Below are 15,584 nucleotides of genomic sequence, written 5' to 3' on the forward strand. Positions count from 1 at the left end.
AATGCTGATATCTTGGAAACTATACGTGGTAGAAATTTGAGATTAGGCATGATGTTTCTAATGATGCCCAATACGTATTTTTTTCACAATCTATTCAAGGCCGCTCTTACGTCCCAAAAAAGTCGGAACACCAAAACCACTTAAATATTGGGAATTATAAGAGATAGAAAGTTAGGCATAGGCGTACGTAAATAGAGATGCCAGCGCAGCTCGGCGTGACGAAAGATTTTTCAAATTGCATTATTTTTTCGCTATTTATGAAGTAATATAGTTTATAAGGCCTCACACGGAGAGTGACGTCACCAACAGTTAGTTAACATGGTTTTTCTGACAAAAGGTGGCTCTTCGTCAGTTTCCACTTGCAAAATGAATATGTATTTATTTTTTTATACTAGATTCGTTAAAAAGAATGTAAGAGGTAGAAGGAAGCGTTTCCGACCCTATAAAGAATATATATTCTTGATCAGGATCTGAGATCTCAGGAACTATAAGAGATGCAAAGATGAGATTAAGCACGAAGACAGCCTACCAGCGTCTAACCACGCTCACGAAAAACTGAAATCGCTGAAATTTCAGAAACTATTTAAGCTAGAGGGTTGAAATTAAGTATGTGTCGGGGAAAGCTCATTTGCTTCCATTTTCAATACGCAGCTAATTTACGAAAACTTTGACGGCCATAATATTATAGTGTATGTCTTCGTTTGACCTTGTATGACATATTTTTATCCCTATCTATCGATTTACCAAAAAATTTTTCAAATCAGAAAATTATATCGCTATTTATGAAGAAATGTAGGTTATAAGGCCTTACAAGGGTAGTGACGTCACTATCAGTTACTGGCAAAAAGACAGTAACAGTAACGGGTATCTTATAGTCGCAGCACTCGACTATAGCGTTTCTTCCTGTTTTATAAAATATAACATTCGACTAATACGAAATCAACAAAAGTAGGACTTCATGTTCAATTAGGAAGAGAAATCCTCACGTATGTATATTAGCCGAATTTAAAACTTTCGTTGGGAGGCTAACAAGGTTTCATAACCAATTTGAATAATCAGTTAATTTGAAATTTGATATAACTTTAACTACACTAAAGTTATTCAACACTACTTACAAGTGTAAGGGTTGCTAGTCTTAAAAATTTTGATTTGAGAAAAGCGCTATTAAGAATTAATAATGGCAACGCACATGAAAATCCGGGAGAGTTTTCCCGGAAAAATTACTTTAAAAAATTTAACCAAAAAAAAAAGACTTGCGACTAGCGACTGGGGAATTTCCAAAAAAAGCGAGACAAACGAAACGAAGTTGACTCCAAAGTTTATTGCTGCCAGCTGCTTCGAGGTTCGATCGGTTAATGTTCTCCCGAGAGCAGCATAACACTTCGCATAGCCACGAACTGAAAAGCTTATCAGTTAGATCACAACAACTCGGCTATGCTCAAGATTGAGTGAAACTGATAAGCTTTTGTACATTGGTTTTTAAGGTGGTTTGTTTACATTTTGGCTGCGTATTCAAATAATTATTTCTTTTCATCTTTCCTTAAAACTAACAATAAAACTTAATCTACTGCTCCAACATTCCGGCCCCGTTGAAGGCCTCCGGCGCTTTAACCTCCTCGTTAGGAGCGTTGCTTACTGGCAGCAATGCCAGCTTGTGGATGGCGCACTTGATGACGCCTCCTGACGTCCGTACCTCCGCCACACGCACTCTTCCGTCCTCACCGACTGTTGTTGCCACCACGCGGCCTGTGAGCCACCTTTGCGGGGGCATGTTGTCCTCGTGCACGAGCATCAGGCACCCGACCTCCAGATCGCGGCCCTCGACGCACCACTTGTTGCGATGCTGCAGGCTGGCGATATAGTCCTTGGACCAGCTGGCCCAAAACTGCTGCTTGAGATCGGACAGCATTCGCCGCCGCCTCAAATATCCGCAACTGGCCTTGCTGGAGATTCCGCCTGTGCCGGACTCTTGCGGCAGCGTGATTAGAGGCTTTCCGATAAGCAGATGTCCTGGAGTCAGGGCCTCTCCATCGTTGGGATCGTTGCCTGGCGACGCGATTGGTCGAGAATTGAGCAGCGCTTCTACCTCGACCAGGTGGGTGCTGAGCTCGTCCGCTGTCAGCTTGGCGTTGCCGACTCCTCGCAGCAGCCGGTGTTTGGCGGCCTTGACTGCTGCCTCCCACAGTCCTCCGAAGTGTGGTGACCTCGGCGGTATGAAATACCACTCGACGCCTCTCTGAGCCGCGTATCCTCTCAACTGTTCCTGACTGCGGTGAAACGCTGCGCTCAGATCCTTGAGCACGTTGCTCGCTCCCACGAAGTTCGTGGAGTTGTCGCTGTACATCTTCTGCGGCAGCCCTCTCCTCCCGACGAACCTTTTAAAAACAGATAAGAAGCTGTCAGTGGATAAATCTACAACGAGCTCAAGGTGAACAGCCTTTGACGAAAAACACACGAAAACGGCAACATAAGTCTTGATAGGAGGTTTACCGCGGATCTTTAGTGACACATAAAATGGTCCGCAAAAATCTACCCCGCAAACCAAAAAGAGGCGTGCTAACTTGACCCTATCGGCTGGCAAATTGCCCATTATCTGACCCATTAGCACTGGTTTGTATTTGAAACAGTGGACACAACTACGGACAACTTTCGTGCACGCTTCTCGCGCATTGATTAGCCATATCTGCTGTCTCGAAATTGATACCATTACCTTGGCGCCAGCATGGTAATGAGTACGATGCAGGTCTCGAAGAAATAGCGAAACAAATTCTGATTTTGAGGACAGTAATATTGGAAATTTGGCATCATACGGAATTTGTGCATTTAACAACCTTCCCCCAACTCGGATTAATTGAAGTGTTACGCCTTCTAGTTCGCTAGTGTGTAAGAAAGGATTTAGACGTTGAAGCTGTGGGCTTAAAGATTCAGATTTCTCTAGCTTGACATATTCAAAACCAAAATCAACTCTTTGATATACTTGGACCATTCTTAGAAACGATAACATATGTTCGTTAGCCGAAATAACCATATCGCGATTATTTTTCTTCGATTTCGATTTACATATGCCATAATCCGCAGGAGTTTATTGAGAATTAATAATGGCAACGCACATGAAAATCCGGGAGAGTTTTCCCGGAAAAATTACTTTAAAAAATTTAACCAAAAAAAAAAAGACTTGCGACTAGCGACTGGGGAATTTCCAAAAAAAGCGAGACAAACGAAACGAAGTTGACTCCAAAGTTTATTGCTGCCAGCTGCTTCGAGGTTCGATCGGTTAATGTTCTCCCGAGAGCAGCATAACACTTCGCATAGCCACGAACTGAAAAGCTTATCAGTTAGATCACAACAACTCGGCTATGCTCAAGATTGAGTGATTGAAGTGTTACGCCTTCTAGTTCGCTAGTGTGTAAGAAAGGATTTAGACGTTGAAGCTGTGGGCTTAAAGATTCAGATTTCTCTAGCTTGACATATTCTAAACCAAAATCAGCTCTTTGATATACTTGGACCATTCTTAGAAACGATAACATAAGTTCGTTAGCCGAAATAACCATATCGCGATTATTTTTCTTCCCTTGAATAAACCGATTTACATATGCCATAATCCGCAGGAGTTTATTGAATGACGAACATCTTCCAACAAGCTCAATGAAGACATTCGGTTGATTTGTAGTGACGGAACATACTGCCACGCTTTTCTTGTTCTCGGACAACTGTAACTCCGGTGAAAGCTCAGTCTGATGAGAACGAGGCCACTCGTTAGGATGTCGGAGTAAAAATTCTGGTCCATTTTCCCATAGCGTACATTTTAAACCCTCTATATCTGTTCCACGTGATACTAAATCGGCTGGATTATCTACCGTAGGTACATGCCGCCAGACAACATTCTCTGAGAGCTCTTGAATTTCAGAAACTCTATTCGCAACAAATGTAGCTAGAGTGGACGGATCCCTCTTTAGCCAGTATTAAGTGACTTGGGAATCCGTCCAGAAGTTGATGCTTTCAAACTCTAATTTGTTAAGCAAGGGAAATACTTGAGCCCATAATTTGGCAAGCAGATGCGCTGCACACAGCTCGATCCTTGGAATTGATTTGGTTTTGAGGGGGGACACTCTCGACTTGGCGGTCAGCAGTCTTGACAAACTATTTGTCCCCGCCACGGTACGAATATAAATGCAACAGCCATAGGCGTGGCTCGATGCATCAGCAAATCCGTGGGTTTGAACACTGTCATAGGAAGACAAACAAATGTATCGAGGAATGGATATCCGGTCAATTTGTAGTAAATTCTGTTTGAATTCATTCCAACTGGTATGTAAATTCATAGGAACCGATTCGTCCCAATCCAGTTTTTGTCGCCACAGTTCCTGAAGCAAGATTTTAGCTCTCAGCGGGCACAACAATCCCAAGGGATCAAAGAAACGGGCTGTGACTGATAAAATGTTGCGTTTAGTTGGTGGTAGGGACTGAAACGAATCCTCCAAACTATAATGAAAGGCATCACTCTGAGGGTTCCATCTCATCCCAAGCGTTTTCACAGACTCGGAAGTGTTGAACATAAGCGATTTTTCTGATCCCTGGTTAGTCATCAAACTTGGGTGATTTGTTGCCCATTTGGCCAGCTGGAAACCCCCGAACTCTAACACCTTGGTCACTTCTTTGCGAATGACTTCCAACTCTTCTAAACTGTTTGCTCCTGTGAGCATATCGTCTACATAGAAGTCACCTGAAATTACCTCTGATGCGACAGGATGTGACTCAGAGTAATTTTTTGCCAGTTCAAAGAGGCAACGAATGGCCAAAAATGGAGCAGAGGCTGTTCCATAAGTGACAGTGTTGAGGCGATAGGTTTGGAGAGCTTGCGTCGACTTTTCCCTCCACACGATAAGTTGGAAATTTCTGTCTTCATTGGCAATGTTAACTTGCCTATACATCTTCGAGATATCAGCAGTCAAGGCATATTTGTGTAATCGAAATCTTGCCAAAATAGCGTAAAGCTCCCTCTGAATCGTTGCACCCACCATTAGAGTCACATTTAATGAGATCGAGGTTGACGTTTTACTTGAAGCGTCAAAAACAACTCGCAACTTTGTGGTGCTACTATCAGGTCTCAGGACACATTGATGTGGAATGTAATAGTGTTGTCCTGGAGGAGGTGTTGGAAGCAACGACATATGCCCAAGGTTAAGATACTCTTTCATAAACTCTTGATACATGTCATGTAACTCGCGATTATTTGCAAGCTTGCGCTCCAACGCAAGAAATCTGCGCCTTGCCGTTTCGAAGGATAAGCCTAAAAACACTTGGATTTGTCTTAAATGGCAACTTAACCTCAAAACGACCTGACGAAAGCCTGTGTACTGTTTTCTCAAAGTGCTGCTCGCAAGCAACTTGTTCAGCTGTATACACAGCCTTCGATTTCTCCGGGACGTTTCTCCAAAAACGTTCTACAAGAGAGTCGAGAGAACTTATATTTTCACTACCAGTGACGCTACATACTTGAGCATTATTCGATACGCGCTGAGTGTACTTTCCCGAAACAATCCATCCTAATAAAGTTTTCTGAATTGAAGGATGTTCTGAACCCAATTTTATTTGACCTACGCAGAAGTTCGAAAAAGGTTCTGCCATTAGTAAGTCTACTTTTGCAGGCTTGTGAAAACGAGGGTCTGCTAATTCAATATTTGGTGGAATTTTCCACTGTGCACAATTGACTTCGTTATCTGGTTGATATGATGAAATGGAGCTTAATACCCAAAAATCAGTAGCGAAACTATGAGCATTGACGCGAGAATGAATCGACGCGTGGACTTTGTGCCGTACTACCGAGTCGTTCTTCCCTACAGTAGTGATATTAAAATAGGATTCTTTCCTGCGTAACCGCAAACGCTGTGCTAAGTCCTCGGCCATAAAGTTTATTTGAGACCCTGAGTCTAACAGAGATCGTGCTAATTGAAACTGTCCAAATCTATCCCGTACCTTAACGACAGCCGTAGCAAGAATAACTTGTTCACTACTTGCAACATGACAAGAATGGGCTTGATTAGGATGATCAAATGCTACTGAAGGTGCTTGGGCTTGCGCTTGAGGAAGTGATCCCGAAGAAGTTGGTTGCTGCTCTACCCCGTATCTGTGAAGAAGTGTGTTATGAGGTTTGGAGCAAACGCGACACTTTACTGCTTTGCACTTCTTGACTGGAAGACCTGGATTCAGACAATTAATACACAACCTATTGTGTTTCGTAAAATCGAACCGTTGGATCACTGATAAAGCCATGAAAGGTTGACAACTGCCTAAACTATGGTTTGTCGCTGAGCAATATCGACATTTTGATTCAGGTCTGCGATCTGTTTGTGTGCATGAGAAGGAAGATTTGGAATATCCTCTATTGGAACCTTGGTTAGGCTTCCCTTTACTCTTGGTTGACTCTTCAGCAGCTAAATGTTGATATCGCCGATTCAACAGAGTCGCACAATCAGACCATGTAGGCAGCGTATTATAATCTAGCTGTTCCTCAAATTTGGATTTTGTTGTGTGATCTACTTTGGACATTGCTATGTGAATAAAAATTGCGTTGTTTATTTCCTTTTCACTACCCAAGGACTGTAACGATGCGTAGAGGGCCGATATTTCATCTATAAGAGACCTCAAGCCTGATGCAGAGGGTTTTGATACTTGCGGGAGGTCAAACAGCTGAGAAATCGTGTCAAAAAAGATCAAACATTTATTATCGTACACGTTTTTTAGACTAGCCAATGCCTTCTCATAATTTAAATCCGAAATTTGAAAAGCTTTCACAGTACCTAATGCATCATCTGTTAGACATGTTAGCAAATGGTTAAATTTCTCTATGTTTGTTATAGATGGGTCGTTATGAACTAAACTCTCAAAAAGACTTATAAAATTTTTATAGTCGGAATGTTTTCCACTAAATTTTGGTAGATTCATTTTTGGCAACTGAGACGAATGACGATAACCACCTATATCACTTTGACTAAGTCTCTGAGGATCGCATTCTCTCATTGCGGGCCGATATAACGCTTTTGTAATTATGCACATCTCCTCAACAGACGCTCTTAAATCATTCACAGGATTTAGCACATCGATATCTCCTTGAATATCCATCAATTTCTCGCAATATGATTCGAGAAGTTGCATTCCGTATTCCATTTGAAACCTATCGAATGAAATGGTTTTTTCCTCGAATGACGTTCTCATACGTTGAATGTCACTAATTACCCTGCCGTGTTTTTGCATAGCCACTATTAGTTTAGCACTAGGCTTTGACGATGATTCCTTTTCTTTCTCAGACATTTTAGGTTAATATAAAAAAATAAAATACTCCAAGTAAAAACAGTCGGACACAAGGGTTAAATAAATTTATTTCCAATATGCTCAAAATGCTTCCTTATAAATTTCCAACAATATCTAAATTTTAAATTTTAAAAATTAAACAAATTTAATTTCTCCAAAAAAATTTATTGGGTTGGATAAGGGTTAAATGTGCGCAGAAGCACCACCAAAATGCACAAAATACGTTTGTATGTTTATTTGCCGTTTAACCAAAGCCGAAAAATGCACAAATATTGAATTTCATTTGACAAATAAATTGTCCAAACTATTTAAGTGGATCCCAAACACCGACAAAAAAAACCAACAAATGTATTAAACTTTTTCTCCAGGCCGAATCTTTGAATATTTACCGAATTAATGTGCAGGCAAATATGTACATATAAACATAAAACTGTGAGCAGGGCTTAAATTCACTGCCGAGTTTTGTAGGAACTGTTGGCTATATACAGTTTGAAAACCAATGCCGCTGCAATTGGCGCTAAAAATTAACCGATGTATTGTTTTACATATGTACATACATATGTACATACATATGTACATACATATGTACATACATATGTACAGCATAGAAGCCACTGACACTTATATATAGCAGACAAATAACTGCTCTGCAGGCATAATTTTCCAAGCACTTTTCTTCCGTATCCAACTGCTTTCGCCAACACTTCACTGCTTCGCCGAATTCCACCAGCTAGAATTTTCGCCAACAAATTTAAAAAAACTAAACAGATGCCGAGACGACGAGAGGTGCACTGTTTTTTGATTGTTTTTCCGACGCGAAAATTAATAACAAAACTAGCCGTAGTCCCTGTTCGGGCGCCTTTAAAATCCGGGAGAGTTTTCCCGGAAAAATTACTTTAAAAACTTTAAACAAAAAAAAAGACTTGCGACTAGCGACTGGGGAATTTCCAAAAAAAGCGAGACAAACGAAACGAAGTTGACTCCAAAGTTTATTGCTGCCAGCTGCTTCGAGGTTCGATCGGTTAATGTTCTCCCGAGAGCAGCATAACACTTCGCATAGCCACGAACTGAAAAGCTTATCAGTTAGATCACAACAACTCGGCTATGCTCAAGATTGAGTGAAACTGATAAGCTTTTGTACATTGGTTTTTAAGGTGGTTTGTTTACATTTTGGCTCCGTATTCAAATAATTATTTCTTTTCATCTTTCCTTAAAACTAACAATAAAACTTAATCTACTGCTCCAACAGCACAAGTGAAAGAACAAATAGGTTGAAATTTTATGTTTGTCAACAATAATTTTTAAGATTTCAGCTGTCTGTATGATTAGATAGAGAGCTTGAAGTAACTGGAAACCACCTGGGACTGTATGTGGGTCAATATTCTGTAATATTTAGCGTCCCGAAAATTTTGTGGCAAGGGGGCTCACGCTTCCGGAAAAACATTTTCTTAAAACCATTTTTTCTTTCGAACTACTCTTCTGCTAGTAACGCGAACATGAATTGCGTTTAGGAGTACACAGCTATAACGCCGATTTCGTAATCAGTATTCTCATGCCGGGGGATTCGAATCAGGATCACTTGGAATCGCTGCTTACTTTTTTTCTGGACTGTTCAGAGAACTGGCGTGCACCCGCCTGTTGCCGTACTTTAAAGAATTATGAAGGGGCTAGACAGCCTTTGCTACGTCAAAGGCACGATATACGATATACCAACCCAAATACTACCAGCTTCTTTCAGCCTTACACCTAGTGCTTATAACGTTGGTAACATTGAAGCAACCAAACATGGCATCCTCTGACGATTGGTTGTTTGTCGTGGCTATGTGCGCTGCAATGGTTTTTTATTTTTTATTAATTTTTTTTTTATTTATTTTGTTTTTTTTTTATTAGTGGTGGCTTAAAGCCTCGAAAGCCAATTCGGAGTTGGGTAAGCTAACTCCAGTAAAAACCCCCTCCCCGCTTCCCCGGCGGTACTGCCGTTAGGTAGGGGGGGGGGGAAGGGGGTTGGGAATGCCCTTAGGGCTCTCTAGGATTCTATCCCATTGAAATTTCGCAGTCTTTCTGCGATGCGCAGTTTTTTGAGTACTATTGTGGCCATGTTGTTTACAGCGGACCAATTAACTTCAGATTCTAGCATAATTTCCACCATGTTACCAGCGGCTGGCGTATTCCCAACCCTTATGCTCAGATCTAGACGTTAATTTTAAAATCTCGGACAGACAAAAAACACATGTTCTGCGTCTTCGTTATCCGCCTCGCAGAGTGGGCCGTGCGGATAGCGTTCATGCTTAAACCTATTCAGATACTATTTAAAGCATTCGTGTCCTGTCAGAAGTTGTGTTAGGTAGTAGTCCACATGCCCATGCTTGCGTCCCAGCCATCTCTGCAGATATGGGATGAGCTTATACGTCCATTGTCTATGCTATTTACCCACCTCTCTTGCCACGTGAGTTCTCTGCACCTTTTGCGTAGGGATTCAGCGGTGGCGACCCCTGTGCTACCTGCGCGGATATTAGCAGATTTGCCATCCTGCTTGTAGCTTTTATTTTTCGTTATATGGGAGCAGCGTGTATCAGCGTCGATGTGACAACGCTAACCAGTAATCTACGTCCTGGTTGCCTCGGTCCCTCGGTGATTCGCGAAATGGCGGCCGCCGTTTTACCTGTCTTGCCACTGGTGTATGCTAAATGTTCTTCAAAGGAAGGTCGGTGGTCGATCATGACACCTACGTATTTTAGACTTGGGCGGGGTTTGATTATGGCTTCGCCGATTCGTATGGTAGCCGTCTCCACTTTCTGCCTGCTGCTTATTAGGACTGCCTCGGTCTTGTGCGCTGCCAGGGCAAGACCCTTATCGTCGAACCACTCGCTTGCTCGTTTCCCAGCTTCGTTACAGATTTCCTCCGCGTCTGGGAGTTTTTTGGCCGTTACTACTATGGCTACGTCATCCGCAAAGCCAATCAGTCGAGCCCCTTCCGGTATCATAATCCTAAGAATCCCGTCGTACATGACGACCCACAGCAGAGGGCCAAGGATTGATCCTCTGGGAACTCCCCCGGTGACCATATGAGACGCCTGCACGGACTCCGTTTCGTACAGGAGCAGGCAGTCTTCGAAATAGCTCGATATTACTCGCTATATATAAGCTGGGACGTTTAGGTGAGGTCAATGATGGAATTGGTGCCGGCTCTGGAGAAGGTCGGTTTCGTTCCAGAGTTAAGCAGTACTAGGTCAAGTGCGGCGAAGCTCTCAAGTAGCGCTTTTCCCCTCGCATTTGTCCGGGGTGATCCCCACTCCGTGGCCCATGCATTAAAATTACCGGCAATTACGGTGGGACGATTTTCCCTTGGGTCTTCTGCTATCTCTTCGAGCGCAGTTATTGCCTGAGGGAGGCTTGGAGGGCAGGTAGCAGCTGTAGAAAGCTATACCATTCACATGAGCCCTGGCGAAGCCGGCGCCTTGGGTTTCAGCAGCTCCATATTGCCGATTTTTTGCTATTATTCGCTACCCATTCTCCGAAGTTTTTATTTCGATATTGCTCGCTTATGAGTGCCATGTCTACATTTTGTTACACTTTGCTCCAGCAACGATTGGGCAACCTCGCTGTGGCTTAGGTTAATCTGCAGGAACTTCATTTGCCCCTGAGCCCTTGCATACCCTTCTTGAAGTACGGACATTTCCCACTCACTGTTGGGTGGTCGCAGTCTTTCCTTTTTTCGCGCTTGCAGAGCATGCAGCAGGCCTTTGCAGCCTCTGGCTTGGTGTTCCTTTGCGCCGCAATTGTAGCAGCATTTTGAGCAGTCTTCCTGGCTCCTGCAGTTCCTGCTCTTAATCCAACCACCGCGGATTCTGGCATTTCCACATCAATCTGGGATTTAACCGCACATAAAACGTCCGTTTTGTCGGTGATCTCGTCGATGTCTTTCACCTCGATCAGCATTGTCTCAGTCAGCGCTCTGACGTCGACATATAGTTACCGATTTCTCTACGTTCTTAGAGTATGCAGCTATCTTTTGTCGCGGTTGATAGGTGTGAGAGTGAGCGTGTTCAGATAATGGTACTACTTTAAGATGCGCTGGTATCCAAAGAATATACATGCTTAGTCCCAACTTTATAGCTCTTATAGATCCTGAGATCTCAGCATCCACCTCGAGCAGCGGTTTCGTCTATAGAATTTGTATGTTTGATCCAAACTTTTTTGCTTTCAAGAATAGGATTCTTAAACTTTGTATCTTCCATAGTTCTTGAGATCTTACTGTTCACATTAACTTAAACGATTTGGTTATTGGGTTCCTATCTTATCAAGAATATATATATACCTTCCTTTTACCTGTTTTATACTTTTCAATGAACACAATATATCCTTTTACTTTACTATATAATATGCTTAAATTTTTATGATTGTGAACTCCAATTTGTATTTGAATATAGAATTTTCCTTTCTTTATGCTTAATCCGAAAGATCGAAGTATGTGGGAGCCCTATGCGACCGTGAGTGTCCCAACAACATTAACAGTGGTTAAATCGGGCGTTATACTCTTTATATACCCGTAACTCGTAGAGTAAAAGTTTATACTAGATTCGTTAAAAAGTTTGTTACAGGTAGAAGGCAGCTTTTCCGACCCTATATAGTACATATATTCTTTATGAGGATCAATAGCGAAGTGGATCCGTCTGTCCGTCAGTCTGTCCGTCGGTCCGTATGAACTCTGAGATCTCAGGAACTAATAGTGGTACAATTATCCGGCCACACCCAACCATACACCCACCAAGCTCAAAAGACGGTTTTCGCATTTTCTTAAAAAGCTGATATCTCGGTAACTACAAGTGACAGAAAGTTCGGATTAAGCATGTCGGTTTTTATGATGCTCCCAATGCGAATTGTATTTTTCAAATGAAGCCACGATTACTCTAACGCCCACAAAATCCGAAAAACAAAAAATGCAAAAATTTCGGAAACTATGAGGGCTACAAAGTTGTGCTTAAGAATATGTATTTAAGAGATGCCACAGCAACTTGCCACGAGGTTTCATCCGGCCACGCCCATTCTAACGCTCACAAACCCCGAACAACTGTGGCGTCTATTATATTATTATTAATGTCTTCGCTTCACCTTGTATAACTTATTTTTGTTGATATCTATCGACTTACCAAAAATCGGAAATCGGAACAATATTTCCCTATTTATGAAGAATATTAGGTTATAAGGCCTCACATGGTTTTTGACGTCACTGTCAATTATTCAACATGCTTCCTCTGACAAAAGGTGGCGCCTTGTGAATTTCCACTAGCAAATATAATATAATAATTAATTATATAATTTATATTATTCAAAGTCAGCGTAATTAATGAAAAATATTATATAATTAATCCCAGGACGACTTTCCCAAAGTTGATTACTTAATTTAATAACTATATTTTTCAGGTGCCCTTCTGGTCTTCAGTGGAATGTTAACATTTGCGAATGGCCGAATAATGTTAAAAATGTTAATGGATCAGAACCTACAAAATGGCCTGTAGTCCATGGTCCTTTTCCCACTTATACAATCGCGGAGCCCACAACAATCAACACGGCTTTGAGCCTTCAGAACAATAAATTTTCATCACGTCCGAAGCCGACGATAGCCCTCAATTTCGGCAGTAGCGAGACATATAAAGTGGTGTGTTACTTTACCAACTGGGCGTGGTACCGACCGGGTCATGGCAAATATGTCCCCGAGGATATAGACGCTAGCCTGTGCACCCACGTCATTTATGCCTTTGCGGTACTCGATAACAGCTCATTGACTATTAAGACTCACGATACCTGGGCAGATATTGACAATAAGTTTTACAAACGCGTTGTTGAATACAAAAAAAAAGGTCTTCGCGTCTCTGTAGCAATCGGTGGATGGAATGACTCGCTAGATAGCAAGTACGCTCGATTGGTGCTAGACCCACAGGCCCGAGCGCGCTTTATAACAAGTGTGCTAAGATTTCTAGAGAAGTACGGGTTCGATGGACTGGATCTAGACTGGGAATACCCTGTGTGCTGGCAGGTCGACTGCGCCAAAGGTGATCCTGCAGAAAAGCACGGTTTTTCTGCTCTAGTAAGAGAACTTTCGCACGCGTTTAAGCCAAATGGCCTGCTTCTTTCAGCAGCAGTCTCACCCAGTAAAATGGTTATTGACATCGGATACCAAGTGCACGAGTTGACTCAATACTTCGACTGGATTGCCATAATGTCGTACGACTTCCACGGCCACTGGGACAATAAGACGGGTCACGTGGCTCCGCTCTTCTACGTTGAGGGTGATACCAATCCAAGCTTCAACGGAAACTTTAGCATACACTACTGGCTGGATCGGGGGACTCCCCCGGAAAAGCTGATAATGGGAATGCCAATGTACGGCCAGTCATATACGCTTGCTGACCAAAAGCACAAGTCGTTAAACGATAAATCACTAGGTCCGGGTAAGGCAGGAACCTATACTCGCTCTGGAGGGTTTTTGGCTTACTATGAGATTTGCGAAATGGTCGGCAATAGTGAATGGAGTGTGATAAGAGACGACGAAGGCCGCATCGGACCCTATGCATACAGTGGCAATCAATGGATCTCATATGATGATGTAGCGGACATTCGGCGAAAAGCAAAACTAATTAGCAGCCTGCGACTAGGTGGCGGCATGATATGGGCTCTTGATCTAGACGATTTTAGTGGTCGCTGTGGTTGCGGCAAGCATCCATTACTTCGGGCTCTTAACCAGGAGCTGCGAGGAATCCCGGGAGAAGAAGTAAAGAATTGCACTTGATATAATATGATATATATAGTAAAGTGTTTCTTATTTTATATGAGTCGAACAAATGCCCTGTCGGTTGACTAAGGACAACGCTAAGAAAATTAAAAAAGCCAAGATTTAAATGCACGTCTTTATTTGATTGATCTCAGCTTAAGACTAATTTCTTGCTACAAAAATCTTTCCTGTTCTGCCCTTTGCTTGTAAAAGTTTGGGAGCAATTGGGATATGATTATATACAATAATTTCAGAGGAAGAGTGCGGATATTGATTGTAGATAAGTTTGAGAGTAAGAGTGCCACTTAGACCTCGGCACTTAGTTATTTCAAGAATTGTTTAGTCTGCTTGCCACAGGTCATTTATTCCTTTCGTAATGACTCGTCTTCGTTAAAAATGTTTGCGAGACGGTCCATGCAACTCATGGACTCATCCATGCAAATCATATTCTTCTAATAGTGGTAAAGGCTACACCTTCTATTTCAATTGTTGTCTTTTTTGGTATCGCTGTCGGTTTTGTTACATACTTAAAAATATAATCCTGAATAACTTTTATCTTTTCAAGAACTTTCTCAAATATTTGATCAGTACTTTCTGCTTTCTTGTTATAGACTTATATTTTATTTTCAAGATTTGAAATTTTTGCCAGTCGAGGATTAATACTTTCATTTACAAGTTTTCTTAGTTCTTCGCCCAACTACCTGACACACTCATCTGTAGATTGCTTTGTGGTCAAGTCGTTGTCATCTAAGGGTTTAATGGCGTTTTGACTCTCTTATTTTGAGCGGTTAGATTACCATCAGTATCACTTAAAAAGTTTCAATTGACTTAGCACCTCTTTTTAAATGATTTGATCGCTCCCTATCATTAGAAAAATGTTCACTTGTCAACAAACATGATGATAATAAATAAAAATCTTTTTGTGTTTAATATATATACTCGAATTAAGCAATAATTCCCTCCTCTCGCAGTTCTTATATTATTGAGAAAATCTCATTATTGTTAAAACGGAGTGGGCGGATTCTTGCTGGACACCGGGCAGATATAAGAACTGGCTGATTTTGCACAATTCACTTTTTATTCACGATCGTCGACCTTTTTCTTTTAAATGTTAGATTAAAATAGTTGGTATAGCTGGTAAATTAGATCTAGTTGGTATAACTGCTCGATTAGAACTCGAACTTAAAACTACAGGGGAAATTACAAGTGCCGCTCGGAGAGCGGAGTGGAGACCCGAGGAGATGCGAGCGATCTGGAAGAACTACTTTCACGACTGTAAAGGCCGGACGGGAGGGAAACTGAAATTGGGACGGTTTGGCGTAAACATTCCCCCGCCCCCCCTTGCAAAGGCGAGCGTAGCAAAGGATAAATGACGCTGGCTTAGACGTGTCTGTATGCTCCAGATACGACCCATCCGAATACCTCGGGGTACACCAGCGATACTGTTTAAGGGAGATGGAACTGCTCATCGGCAAGTCGGATGTCATAGCATGGTGTCACT

The 15,584-nt window shown here is 42.0% G+C and overlaps 1 protein-coding gene across 1 annotated transcript; it reads left to right on the forward strand.

Moving 5' to 3' along the window:
• The first annotated feature begins 11,793 nt into the window (after positions 1-11,793).
• On the forward strand, positions 11,794-15,017 carry LOC108118314 (probable chitinase 10). Its single transcript, XM_017230930.2, has 2 exons — positions 11,794-11,801; positions 12,736-15,017. The coding sequence occupies exons 1-2, from the start codon at positions 11,794-11,796 to the stop codon at positions 14,099-14,101; spliced, it is 1,374 nt and encodes a 457-aa protein (XP_017086419.2). The 3' UTR covers positions 14,102-15,017.
• The last annotated feature ends 567 nt before the right edge of the window (positions 15,018-15,584 follow it).

This window comes from Drosophila eugracilis, unplaced genomic scaffold (assembly GCF_018153835.1).
Source record: "Drosophila eugracilis isolate 14026-0451.02 unplaced genomic scaffold, ASM1815383v1 contig_1892, whole genome shotgun sequence".
NCBI classification, from domain to species: domain Eukaryota; kingdom Metazoa; phylum Arthropoda; class Insecta; order Diptera; family Drosophilidae; genus Drosophila; species Drosophila eugracilis.